The 13,055-nt window shown below is 41.0% G+C and overlaps 1 protein-coding gene across 4 annotated transcripts in view; it reads right to left on the bottom strand.

Moving 5' to 3' along the window:
* Positions 1-13,055, bottom strand: part of PPP2R2B (protein phosphatase 2 regulatory subunit Bbeta) — a 431,926-nt gene that overhangs the window by 96,807 nt on the left and 322,064 nt on the right. For all 4 annotated transcript variants that reach the window (XM_090288065.1, XM_090288064.1, XM_090288066.1 and 1 more), the window contains 2 exons: positions 4,661-4,758; positions 1,340-1,505 (listed from right to left, as the gene is read on the bottom strand). In XM_090288065.1, coding sequence (XP_090144191.1) covers positions 1,340-1,505; positions 4,661-4,758 — 264 coding nt within the window. The remainder of the gene's footprint in view (positions 1-1,339; positions 1,506-4,660; positions 4,759-13,055) is intronic.

The raw sequence follows: 13,055 nt of genomic DNA, 5'->3' as shown, positions 1-13,055 counted from the left end.
ATAGAACAATAAATACAGTTATGAGAAAGAATTAAATTACTTGGAATCTGGAAAAACAGATGAGTGGAAATCTGGTCATGTTGAGATAAGCCATGCTTGAATAACTCTAAACTGGCTGTTTCAGAATTGTCATTTTTTCGATTTGTACACTGGCTTTATAGCTGAGGGATTTTTGGTTCATATGCATTAAAAAAAAATCCCCTTCTCTTTTTAAAAAATAAAATTAAAACTCATTGTTCAAACTTAGAAAATAAAAATGATAAAAGAAACTAATTTATCAGTCACCCATAATAGAGAATCAAAAATTAATCATGATAATCCTTTAGGTGTGTTTCCTTTTAGTCTTTAAAAATGTTAATATATGTTTAATCACATAATATATGTATAGTTTGCATTTTTTTCAGTTGACACATGAGCATTTCCCTTTCTTTGTAAATGTTGGAATTAGGCAAATAGCAAATCCCTAGCTTTTTAATTTCTATTTAAAAGTACATTCCTTATAGACTCACATACAGGATGAAGTGAATCACTCTCTCCAGCTGATTTGCTTGGGAGAGGGTGTTTAATTTTTATTCATTAATCCACTTAATTATTATGCTATTCACTTAGCACCCTTTAATATATGATTTCATTCTAAATTGTTTCGAGCATAGATGGGTTCTTTCAGCAAGAACATTAAGAAACTTTGGAGTAGGTAATTCCACTGTATAAAGGCTTACTGAATTAACATGGAACTTAACTTCAGCTCCCAACATCATCTCTCTCTGACCTATTTATATCAACTCTCCCTAAACCAAAAAATGGTGTTAGAACAACGTAGAGGGAGAAAGAGAAAGAAACCATTTCTTCATCAGTTCTTTGGTAAGGTCCCTCTCTCTTCTTGACCTGTGCTGAGAGAACTTGATTGTGTCAGAGAAACACAGACATGTGCTTCAAAAACCCCAAAATATATCCAGGGATTAATAACTTCTACTCAGGATGCCAAACTCACAGGAATGCAAGTTTCCTGAAATGTGTTCCCAGAATAACATTCAGTGAATCAAGAGAGGAAGTTACGGTACAAGAGCACCTGGAAATAATTTGCATTAATTGAAAACTGCAGATAACAGGTCTCACGTAATTCAGGCAGAAATTTGTGATATTTGAAATGAATAACTGCTGTGGATGAGGGCCTACTCTGTGCCAGGCTATCTGCTAGGCCTCTTGCAAATATTGTTCTTAAGTTTTTTGACAGCCCACAAGGTTACAAAGGAAAATGGAACCTAAGAGAGATTGAAGTACATGATTTAGCTGGCTGTAGCTCTGCAAATACCCAACAGGAGAAGTCACTTGCACGTACCATTAGTAGACAGAAGGAAGTAGGCTGCGTTCTGCTGCGGGAGCCATCTGATTTTGTTGATTTTTTCTTCAATTTCTAAACTCTTCAGGTAATCGAACTCGGGTTCATGGCTCTGGAATGTGCTGTAAACATTGTATTCACCCCTACGATGAACCTGATTTTTACTCTGTAGGAAGGGGGAAAAAATACACCAAAGATGAAATTACATGGGCCATCTCCAAATTCACCAATTTCTCTTCCTTTCTTTCTTTCTTTCTTTCTTTCTTTCTTTCTTTCTTTCTTTCTTTCTTTCTTTCTTTCTTTCTTTCTTTCTTTCTTTCTTTCTTTCTTTCTTTCTTTCTTTCTTTCTTTCTTTCTTTCTTTCTTTCTTTCTTTCTTTCTTTCTTTCTTTCTTTCTCTCTCTCTCTCTCTCTCTCTCTCTCTCTCTCTCTCTCTTTCCTCTCTCTCTCTCTCTCTCTCTCTCTCTCTCTCTCTCTCTCTCTCTCTCTCTCTCTCTCTCTCTCTCTTCTCCTCCACCCCCTCCTTATTTTGGAGTAGAATCATTAGGAGTGGGATGGGCGGGCTTTGTCAAGGTGGGATGAGGGCAGGACCATGAGAGTTTCAAGTTTTGCCTTAGCTTAGAGGCCTCCAAAGTATCTGATCTTGTACCTTTGTTGGTGAATATTAGTACCTTCAATATACATATATTTATAAATTATATACATGAAATTCTGTACTAGTATGTGGTATACATGATAACATATACATAGGCTAAAAGTTAAAAGAGGATATAATTTAAAAATCAATATAAATTTTAACAATCAATATAACTAGAAGTTCTAATATTTTCTTTCTGCATCCTAATGGATGTCTTGCATACCCTTTGATATGCGCTATCCCATGCTGATGTCCACACAAACTCCTATCAATCCTTTACAAAGAGGACAAACTATAGCATCTGTTATCTTTCATTGGCCATTTAAAATCTCGCCAGCTCCTCACAGAATCTCTGAGAGGTAGTCGGAAATAAACAAAAGGGGCTCAGAGATATTCTCCAAGGTCACAGGACTTCTAAATAGCATCAGATTTGGGCATCAGATCTTTTCCCCATCCCAGCCCTTTTTTCTAACTTGGGTAAAAAAACAGGAGCAGAGATGACATCTATCTGCCTGGGAGGCGAGGAGACTTTACCTCTGGCTCTCCTCCAGCTCTGATTATGCAAAGTGCAAACAGCAGGAACTAAATAAATGATGAGAGAACACAACACAAGGGAAAAGGGTCTGCAGAAAGGGTCAAGAGAAAGAAGAAAGGTGGAGAGAGGGGAAAAGAGGGTGTGAAACAAAGAGAAAAAAGGAAAGCGGGGAGGGAGGTTTTATTTCAGCCTCTGAGAACCTGACATGTGTCAAGAGTCAGGCTTTGGAAAACTGTGTTTGAAAATACAAATCCAGGTCTCTTAGACATCTGTCATAAAAGTTTGACTCTTACTGAAAGGCTCAATTAAAAAAATATGTATACATATTTCTGGATGGACAATAAATATCCAAACCCAAATCCCAACTTCCCTCTATAGGTGCTAACACCCGGGGGTTAAAGGTGATTAGTGCGGGCACTGAGGCTTGTTCCCACAGCAGGCTCTGCAGGGGTGTGCTGCCCGGGAAGACACTCAAGGCCCTGTCCTAGGGGTTGTCACGTGGCTTTGATTCTCAGGCTTAGCGTCTGTTTCGACCCCAAGCCTCACCACAAAGCTAAACACTTAACTGCATGTTATGATCCCGGATCTTTATGTTATTTTTAAAATTGAACCAAACCACCCTCTTTTGGAAAATGTGTCCCCTTCATTCTACTAATGCATCAGGCTCCCCAAATGTTTCACTCAATTAAAATAAGTGAAACCTGTAAATAGCAAATGGAAAAGCACGGATCAGAATATTACTGACAACATGCTGCCCTGGATCATTTATGCTAAATAGCTTCTCCAGTTCCTCTTTATCATCACTATGAACTTAATTGAATTAAAAAAAAAAAAACTGAAGATGCAGGTTTGAAAATCAGTTTTAAGAGGATTTTCAATGCTGACATACTTGTGACTAGCCTGCCTACTGCAGAGAGAGCCAGTCCACCTTAACAATAAATTCATACGAGTGCTGATTTGGTACCATCCAAATCAGACTGTCAGTGTGTGTAGTATGTGCCAGACCAATTAGCACTCGGCAGCTCTGGAAAAGCAGGAAAAATTCCAGGTCATGAAGAGCTATTAGTTCCTACTTGCCAACCACATTTCCGTGTTTCCAGGGCCAATGGAATAGGCTGGGTGCCTGATTTAATGCTGAGCACTTGAATTTATACAGAACCCCGAGGGATTAGGATGCCCTTATAGAAATTAATTGCAAATAATGTGCAATTACCAAATATATCACCTCTAAATGAGGCTTTCCTTTTTTTGAGGGGAGGTGGAACATAAATGGCTTTGAGGCACAAAACAGGCTTTAAATTGCTAAGGAAGTCTCTGATGAGACCTTCCCCCTGCACTGCGCCTCCCGACAAGGTGCTGGGAGCAGCTCAGAGGCAGATCGTAGCAGATGGGAGAGTTACTAGAACACGCAGTGGCCTGCTGGAAGCTCCAGGACCGTGTGAGGGGAGGCCAAGGGAATCAAATCGGGCCATCATTCCATTCTGACAAAACAGAAGCAGACACTGCCACAACTCAATTTATTTGAAAAAGAGAAACAATTCCTAGTGGAACCCAAGTCCCAGGGAAAATAAATGAGCTTTTTGAGATTCAGTGGAAGTTAGAACACCTGCTCAGAAAGCATACAGCCTTCAGCTCCAGGGACCTTCGTGTCCCCTACAGTCAAGCATGTGCCCCATGCACTGCTCAGATGTCATTTTGTGGGGTTGCACTCCCTTTGGTGGGGTGAGCTATCATTTTCTTCTCTACCGATGCAAGTTGTCCTTTCCCATCTGTTGGCAAAAAACTATTTTTTCCCCTACATATGCTGTAGGAGAACCTGTAATAGGGGACATTTAATTTTAATCACTTGAGGATAAATTTTACTCCCAAAGGAGTTATGCTCAGAAAGCACCCCTGGCATTTTGCAGCTCAGATGACACTCGAGGTCGCCTGGAATGTGCAATACCCAGGTTTCAAAAGATAAGACCATGCCCCGGAAAGATTATTTTCAGGTGCTTTTTATGAACTGTAGATGCTAATGACTTTTTGGCAGTTTTTAGTTTTCGAGCAAAGCACCAAGGTTAAGGGCGACAGGTGAGGATTAAGGAGCAGTAGGAGGCCTCCTTTAAAAAGCGAAGAAAATGGGCATTTTGCATTCACTTGCCACTTACCTCCTGCTCTCGCTGAAATATTACAACACGACCCCCCTTGTCCCCTGTCGCTAGTAATTCTCCCGTGTGGTTGAATTCTACCGTAGAGATAATGTCAGCTGCAAAGAAGAAGACAAAGGCAATTTAAGTAACTGCACACTTACTTTGAAACGATAGATAATAGGCATACTTTTCTGTGCATTTAAGGGCTTAGGGCTTTGTCTCTGCCGTGGAATTTACAAGGGTTTTATGTTCTGTATTTTAAGTGCCGCTAGAAGTGGCACTTGGGAAAGTAAATTTCCTAGATGCCCACACTGCTCTGTGGTCTCTTGGAACATCTGTCAAGAACAAAAGGAAAAAGCACGTTCGGACCCTTTTATTTTGGGCAAGAGAAAATGAATTTCTTTAAGGCTGAGGGAAATCGCAATTTTCTTTGATAATTTCTACCAGCCATAGAGCCTGTATCCACTCCTAGACTTTTTGTATTTCCCTTTCTTTTATACCAGGGAACCTCCCCCAAGAGGTTTGAGTGGTGGCTATGCAAATGAGGGCTGGGGACTGTGATGAAACCAGGCTGGGATGCCTGAAGCTCAGACATGGAAAATCATTGGCAACCTCTGCAAGTGGACAGTTCAAGGAAGGACCCCACAAATGCTCCAGCTTGACCCTTGCTCCCTCTTTTTTGGTGAGCCCAACACACCTTTCTGGGAGACCATGGCCTTCTTCCAACCCCAGGAAAAAGGTGCTGAGAAAACAGGGTCATGAGGTCAGAGGGGAGAGGGCAATCTGTCCCCTGTATTTCCAAACAGAGAAAATGCACAGGCGCCAGGAACTGAGATCACAGATAATTGCTGGAGGCATGCCAGCCTGCCCAGTCTGTCTTCAACATTGGTTAACCCCAGAGGAATATGGACAGGTAAATTACCTATGATTGGATTTATTAGGGCTATTTTTAGAAAAATGTCAGAGGTTAATTCTTGTGCAATTATTGCCCTGCAGGGCTCCCACATTTGCTACTGAGAGTTCAAATAAGTTTTTGAAAAAGGTGGGGGGCAAGGGAATTATGACTATGGCTTTTGATAGAGGAACGTTCTGAAGATTATGTCCACATGAGGAAAGCAAAGGGGAAACAGTGAGCTGGAAAACTAAGGCAATTACCCCTGAATAAATCACATCTCAAATCTTACTTTAATATCATCATTTCAGGATTTTCTTTGTATGCCTGATTTATTCAGGTAAGTAGTGTATGATTCTCCACTTTGCATATCACTGTCCTTCTCCATATATGAAAATGTTCCTACTGGTCATTCTTTGTGCAGAGGAAAAAAGAGTAAGGCATAAGCCACAGTCACTTTCAAGCAAGACACATTTTAAAGGGCAATTCATGATTCCTTGTTTGGGCCTCTTCTATGACCCCAGGGGAGCAAATTCAAAGCTTCCCAGGGCCACCAGGTAAAATGGAGTGAAGGGAAACAGGCTGAGTAGAAAACTTGTGTTCCCTCTTAAGAGACAAATGGCTGCTCAGTTTAAGCCAGCTGTGGCCATGAACTATTACTGAGAGCATTGCCAGATAGTCTGATATTTTTAAAAGAAGTTGAAGGCCCTGGCCGGTGTGGCTCAGTTGGTTGGAACGCCGTCCCAGAAAGGTCGCAGGTTCAGCTCCTGGTTGGAGTGCGGAGGGGAGGCAACCAACCAGGGTTTCTCTCTCAAATTGACGTTTCTTTCCCTCTCTCTCACCTTCCTTCTCCTCTCTAAGCCTGTCCTCATGTGAGGATAAAAAAATAAAATAAAAAAGAAGTTGGAAATCTGGATTTTTATGCAAAATCTCTGAAGGTTTACATATGGGCAACTGATTCTTTTTTTCAACACCAAGATATTAAAAAAAACATAAATCTGTCTATGGGCTGAAGATGGTGTGTGAGTCACTTCTTGTGATGTCTGGTCTACAGCCTTCCTTCAGAATAGCTCACCCCATTCCTTACTCAGCCGAAATCTAGTCCATTCCCCCAGGAAGAGCTCTCCAAATGCACACTACCCCAGGGAAACACGAAATAAGCCGTGTGGTTATTCAGTTTCTAAGGTAAGTTCAGAAGGCCTATTTCTATAACAAGTGCCCATTGCAGATAAAGAAAGCCCAGCAGGGTGGGGAAGCCGACCACATCCAGTGAATTATTTGACTGCTTCTCTTTGTTATAGCTTGTGCATCTGAGCAAAGCCCTCTCACGCACGGGGGAGAGGAGGCGGCTGTCTCATGTTTGCAGCAGCCTCAGAATGCACTGCTCGAAAGGCACTTGAGTTCTAGGATACACTTCTCAGTTACTGCTTCCCGCTCTTCAGTGAGCGATTCGCTATGGGGTTATTCACGGAAGGAGCTTCCTGAGTCGGGGGAACCTCAGGAAGAAGTGGCTGTGTCCTTTCACCATCAGAATTCTGTCAGGTACTAAGGAGTGAGTCAAAGCTCTCAGACCGCTGACGACACACATGCCTTCCAGAGAAAGAGGGTAGTGGGGAGTGATGGGAGGGTGCTGGGCAGGCCCGGCCTGGGGATTCACAACGCTGCACTCCTGTCCGCAGGACTAAGATGTTTACGGGCAGCTGACATCCTTTCTCTCACCGGCAATTTTAACACAGATTCTGGAGTCCACACACTGGGAACTAAAAGATGGGCCTCTCCTTTTGGTGAAGCTGGGTATCAGAAGACTTAAGTAGCTTTTTCCCAAGGGCAGCCTATGGCTCAGTTTCCACGGAAATGTTACTCCAAGGAAAACAAAACTCCCTTTCTTAAGGATGCCATATACATTATCTTTTTGCCCAGGCTCTCTGAGAAAATGTCTTCATTCTCCCTTCAAGATCCACACAAGTAAAAACAAAGTAGGATTTTTTAAACCTCAATAATTCTCAGACATGGTTCTGTTCGTTTATTTAAACACTCATTTCCACACAGGTGCGTGAAGCACCCTTCCAGGCTCCGTGGAGGACACACACACACACTTAAAGGTTCCTGCCCTCCAAGTTGTTTCCACTAAAAATGTGCACTACATCGCACCCCACAGCACCCTGTTTCTTTCACCGTCTTCAAAAAGAACGCATCTGCTCACCTGCACTCAAGCTTCTACCAATGAATTCTGCCTGTTGTATCTATTTTTACTCACTGTTCCCTTGGCCTTTGTAAAGGAATACATTTTCTTCTGTATTTGCTAAATGTCCTTCACATGTTCATGCTATTCATATTATTTAAAAATTGTTAGAGAAGACCACCATGCCCCAAATACCGTGATACCTATAGCTCCTACATTAGAGTAACCCCTTTAGGTTAAGGCATTGTCCCCAAATTCCTTCTTAAATGCAAATGTTCCTTGGAAGCTATAGCACAGTTTAAATCAGGAGCAACCATATGTATGCACATAGAATACTGGTCATATACAAGAACAAAAAATTGCATTATGGAAGGAGAAAGATGAAAGGAATAATGCCTACTAGAGAGTACATGTCCAGGTAAGATGCTGCAGTGGGGTCTGTGACCCTGTCAGGACCTAACACAAAGGCACCAGGTATGGGGATTTGGAATCGCCAGGCACAGGAGAAAGAAAAATAATCAACACACACACACACACACACACACACACACACACAGAGAGAGAGAGAGAGAGAGAGAGAGAGAGAGAGAGAGAGAGAGAGAGAGAGAGAGAGAGAGAGTAGGATTCCGGCTCAAGTCTAAGCCACATGACCCAAGTCAGTATTATTAGAACTCTTCATGATGGGACATCAAGCATGATCCTAGCTAATAAAAATGTCCCTTTCGCTTCCCAACTGTTATCATTATTTGTGGTATGTTTCCCTCAAGAACCTTGTAAGAAAAAGGGTGATGGGCACAGCAGGATTCTGAAATTTCTTAGTCTTCTTGGCAAGTCCTTACTTTTATTTTAATCCTGCCAGCCCATTGGTCTAAATATTAGGTCATATATAGCTAGTGATTGTCTACCTTCCTTCAGATCATTTGCCATTGCATTGCAGCTCAAGCTAAAGCCTGCTTTGAACTTTGTTTCCTGACTCATTTATCGTAGCTAAGCCAGTAGGTGTAACCAGAAGATGTTACTGCCCCATCCATCTCTGCATATCTTCATCTATGATTTTAATAATTGATGCAAAACTCATGAATCATCCCACATTTCAATTTCAAGATCCTGACAACTTTTATAGAAGTAGGATATGCGGAGAACAACAAACTAACAAACTTAAGAGACAAGAACTTCATCTGAAATCATGGTTAACAGAAACCAGTTCATCAAGGTCAACATGATTTTGGCCTTTAAATGACCAGTTCATATGACACAATTTTATTAAATGCCCAGCCTTTCACACTGTTGAACAAAAAACTATAAGCAGAGTGTTTTCCTTCTGTTCTACAGACTTGCAGACCAAGTGCATGTCTTTGACTAAAATAAAAAAAACAGAAGCCAAAAGCAGTTATAGAGGTCAAATGTAGTTAACGTGATTTTTAAAGGAAGTAGGACATTTGCCCTGTTCCACATCTATTTGTGTTGATTTAATTTCCACAAGATGGTGGCCCAGTAACCCCGTTTCTAGTTCAATGGGCATGACTAAGACCATTTTTTTTTTAATTTTTAAAAAGTAATCTCAGCATCCTACAAAAGTCCCAGACTGGTAATTCCATACATGAAGTCTCCATTTACTTGAAGAATAGCAATTGACTTGGCCATTCTATTCCTGTGATGGTGAGGTGGGAGAAAGAGGGGTCCCCTAGTCTATGCCCTAGTTGCCCACAGTGCCATGCTCAGCTGGAGTCTGTGTAATGCCAGAACACTGGCCTGAGGCAGGCACCTGGATTAGTAGGCAATATACAATTCAAATAGCAGGGTGACTGTTTTGACCAAATGGTGACTCAGTTGAAAGTTTAAGAGGACCTAAACCCAAATCTTGTAATGGGACAAGAATTTACTGTCCAGGTCACTAGCATTGGCCTTCTCAGCATCAGTCCTAGGCAGAGGGATTGAAATGAGAGGGGAAGGCAATTTAGCCTTCATAAACCATTAAAAAATTTTATCTTTCATCTAAGAAACATTTCGTAGATAATACTATAAGGTCTTTTACCCTACTTGAATCAGCTGACTAATTTCCACCTACTCAACACCTGGCTTTCTTCCTGATGGTCAGGTTGACTCTGGGTCATTTTCTGTTTCTTCAGCTTGTAAAGGGATATTAGTAAGGACAGAAAATAGGTTTCATAGCAGATGGCAATGGTGAAGTGGTGGTAGTGGCCAGAAAGTTTGTGTTGAGAAGGACTTGGAAGGTCCCTTCCAGCCTGAAGTGCTGTGATTAACTGGTGACGGGTCTTGCCATGAGGGGAGGTAGCATGTCTGTCCTTTGTCATCTCTACAGAGGGGCTTCTAGCTAGATTGGCAATGGTTTTGTGGATTAAACAAATGGAATTCTTAGACTTCCCAGGGGGAATGAAAAATACTCCTTTCACCTACACAAAACTATGGATTCCTTTCTGGATTCTGTTCACAATTCAAAGTCAGCACCCGTTTTCTTAGATAATTTCTTTCTCTGGTAAGTTTTGGCAACTGAAATTGTGTGTTGGAACATATTCTTCTATCCAAAGCGAAGGAAAAAGTCTGATTATGGCCAAGTAAGATGTGCACACATACTGCTACTGGGATTGTGCCAAAATAGCCTTGCTGATGTTAATGTATTGTAAAATTTAAAGAAGAATCAGGCAATTAAAGTATAAGATGATGGCAACTTTTTTGAAGTGTTTTCATTTCAAAATATATATTTTTTTTACTGGTAAAGTAATATATACTCACTAAAACTTCCATTGATACCAAGAAGGTGCTTAAAATGTAAAATGTAATTTCCCTCACAATCTGACTCCCTTGGACATAACAGTTAACTCCTGAAAATCCACAAATATTTACAGGGAAAAGATCTGTCAAGGAGAGTCCAAAATAATATTACTTTGCTGTAGAATGTGGATGGTTAATTGATTTTCTTATAGTCTTTAAATTTTTTTCAGTATTTTCTATTTTTACCATGAGCATAAATACATGCATAATTTTTATTGTAAACACCTTTAGTTGATTTTTCAAACAAAATAAGATATTTTAGCATTTATCTCAGTGACTTTTTAAACTTTTAAGAATTTCTTTTTTAATTTCCATGTGGTAATATTCACTCATGGCGGCATACAATGTTATGCGTTTGGATAAATGCACAGAGACATATATCCACTACCACTATCATGATATAGAACAGTTTCACCACCCCCAAAATGTGCCTTTGCAGTAAATAATTTTTCAAAAGGAAAACAATTGTGAAAAGAAAGTGAGCTGATAGGAACATAAGAGCTTCCAAAAGTTAAAAATACAGAGCCTGTGCAAATAGAGAGCCTAAATACTACTGGTCTCTACAGAGATGTCTCAACTTAGTTTGGAGCCAGTGGTCATTTCTTCACTACTCAGAGTCAAATATTTTATTTTTTAAATCTTACTGTTTAGATATGATCACCATTCTGTTTTTAGAGTGGTGGAAGCTCAGTTCATCACTTTACCTTTGCCAATCACAATGTAGGTTTATGAATGAAGCTTTCTGCCCTTTGTCTTTAAATGGGACTATGTCTGAGTCCTTGGTTCAGCAGCATTCACTTCTTAACTTGATCCTATTTCTCACCTTCATTTAGTTTGGTCCTGCTGACAGGAGTGGTCAATACAAAGTTCTGAGTTGTGATAATACATAGATCTAATCTTGCTTACCAATTTCGATCTATTGAGAGAAGCTGTCTGTTGAGGGGTTCTGAGGTCATAGCTGGGCTTGATGGGAGAGTGTAGTGATCAATTAGTTGTGTCTGCCACGGGCATGGAGCTAGGTGGCACACATGGCACGTGCTTGCTATTCTGATGTCCTGTGAGTAATATACACTTTCTGATTCAGACTTATTCCTTTGTCATCTAACCAGTGTCTGGGATTTAGAAATTGAATCCTTTTCCTTTCATTTGAGTACTCTTAACTTGAACCTGGTGGTGTATTCCTCTGATATGAAAGAAGGGAGGTAGAAGAGGCCAACGCCCCAGTTCCCCGTATCTTATCACAACGGCTTTTTCTCTAATGAACCACAAGCACAGTGCTAGCAAATGGGCATGGTTTACAGGTCAGTCTGCCCCTGTAGACCAAGTTCACTAAGGGCAGGTAATGTGTTGTGGCAGATGCTCTTGGCTGGTTACTTCCAGCCAGTGCCCTTTGTCCTTGCCTACCTCCTACTGTAGGGGCTAAAAATGCAGATATTTGCTTCCCAACCTCCATTGTGGCTTCTAGTTGCCATGGGACCCAGATCTGACCAATGAGGCATGTAGAAAAGTCTTCTGGGAGACAAGGAGGCAGAACTTCCAAGAGAGATTTCCCTTCCCTGAATAAAAGGAAGGAAGCCCGTAAGGGAATGCCTTCTGGCCACACTGACTATTCCTTGCTTCCTGCCTCTGTATATGATCATATGTGGCCAGGATATGTGAAGCTGTGGGAGCCATCACGTGACCATGAGGTGATAAGTCTCAAGACTTTAAAATGCCAAGAGGCTGAGTATGACATGGAAAAATAGGACAATGTCTTTGATGATAGCACTGAGCTACAAAAACCTATCTTAGAGACAGCCTATGTTTGGACTTGTTAAACAATAGATAAACTGTGGTTTCAGCTACTGCTAAATCACAGGTGTTTTGTTATTTGCATCTAAACGCATACTAACATACATGCATTCCCATCTTTGTTTTTCTGGTAGCTCTTTGCACAGGAGCAGATTATTAATACATGTTCATTTGGAATTTCCATACACAGACTCTCGCATGCACATTTCCATTTCACTTTACCACCCAACCAATTTCTTTTTGCACTTAATTGGTTCCCAGTACAGGTATCAAGGTGGTTTATCTCCCGTCCACCGTGTGGAAATGATGCATTACTCTTTGGCCATTCGAATATGAAAGCAGCTTTTCAGGACAGCATGCCCCCCTCCCAATTAATCATGGTGTCCATCATAAAAATTATGACTTCAAAGGGACCTATTCTTGCCCTCCTTAGGAGCCAAGTTCTCCCTGGTAGTGTGCAGGAAGCCCACCATGCTTGCTGAGCTGTGAAAATCCAGATGGTAGGAAGCAGGTGAGTAATGAATGCCATGCTGTTTCCATTAAAATGCACACAGCTTCTCCGTGCTGACCAAATCCCCTGCACTAACCAGGTTTGAGACAACCCAGGCCATGTGAGTAGATGGAGATCGCCTTTCATTCAAAACATGTTTCTGCAACATCGAAGCTGAGAAGAGAGAATTTTACCCTAGTTGGAACAGGCTTGCCTAAAGGGCAAAGGAGTCTTAAAAATTATAAGTCATCTAAGTACAGAAAAA

This window comes from Furipterus horrens, unplaced genomic scaffold (genome assembly GCF_987537825.1).
Source record: "Furipterus horrens unplaced genomic scaffold, mFurHor1.1.pri manual_scaffold_10, whole genome shotgun sequence".
Taxonomy (NCBI): domain Eukaryota; kingdom Metazoa; phylum Chordata; class Mammalia; order Chiroptera; family Furipteridae; genus Furipterus; species Furipterus horrens.
The sequence above is the reverse complement of the archived record's forward strand: the minus strand, read 5'-3'. Positions and strand labels throughout refer to the sequence as shown.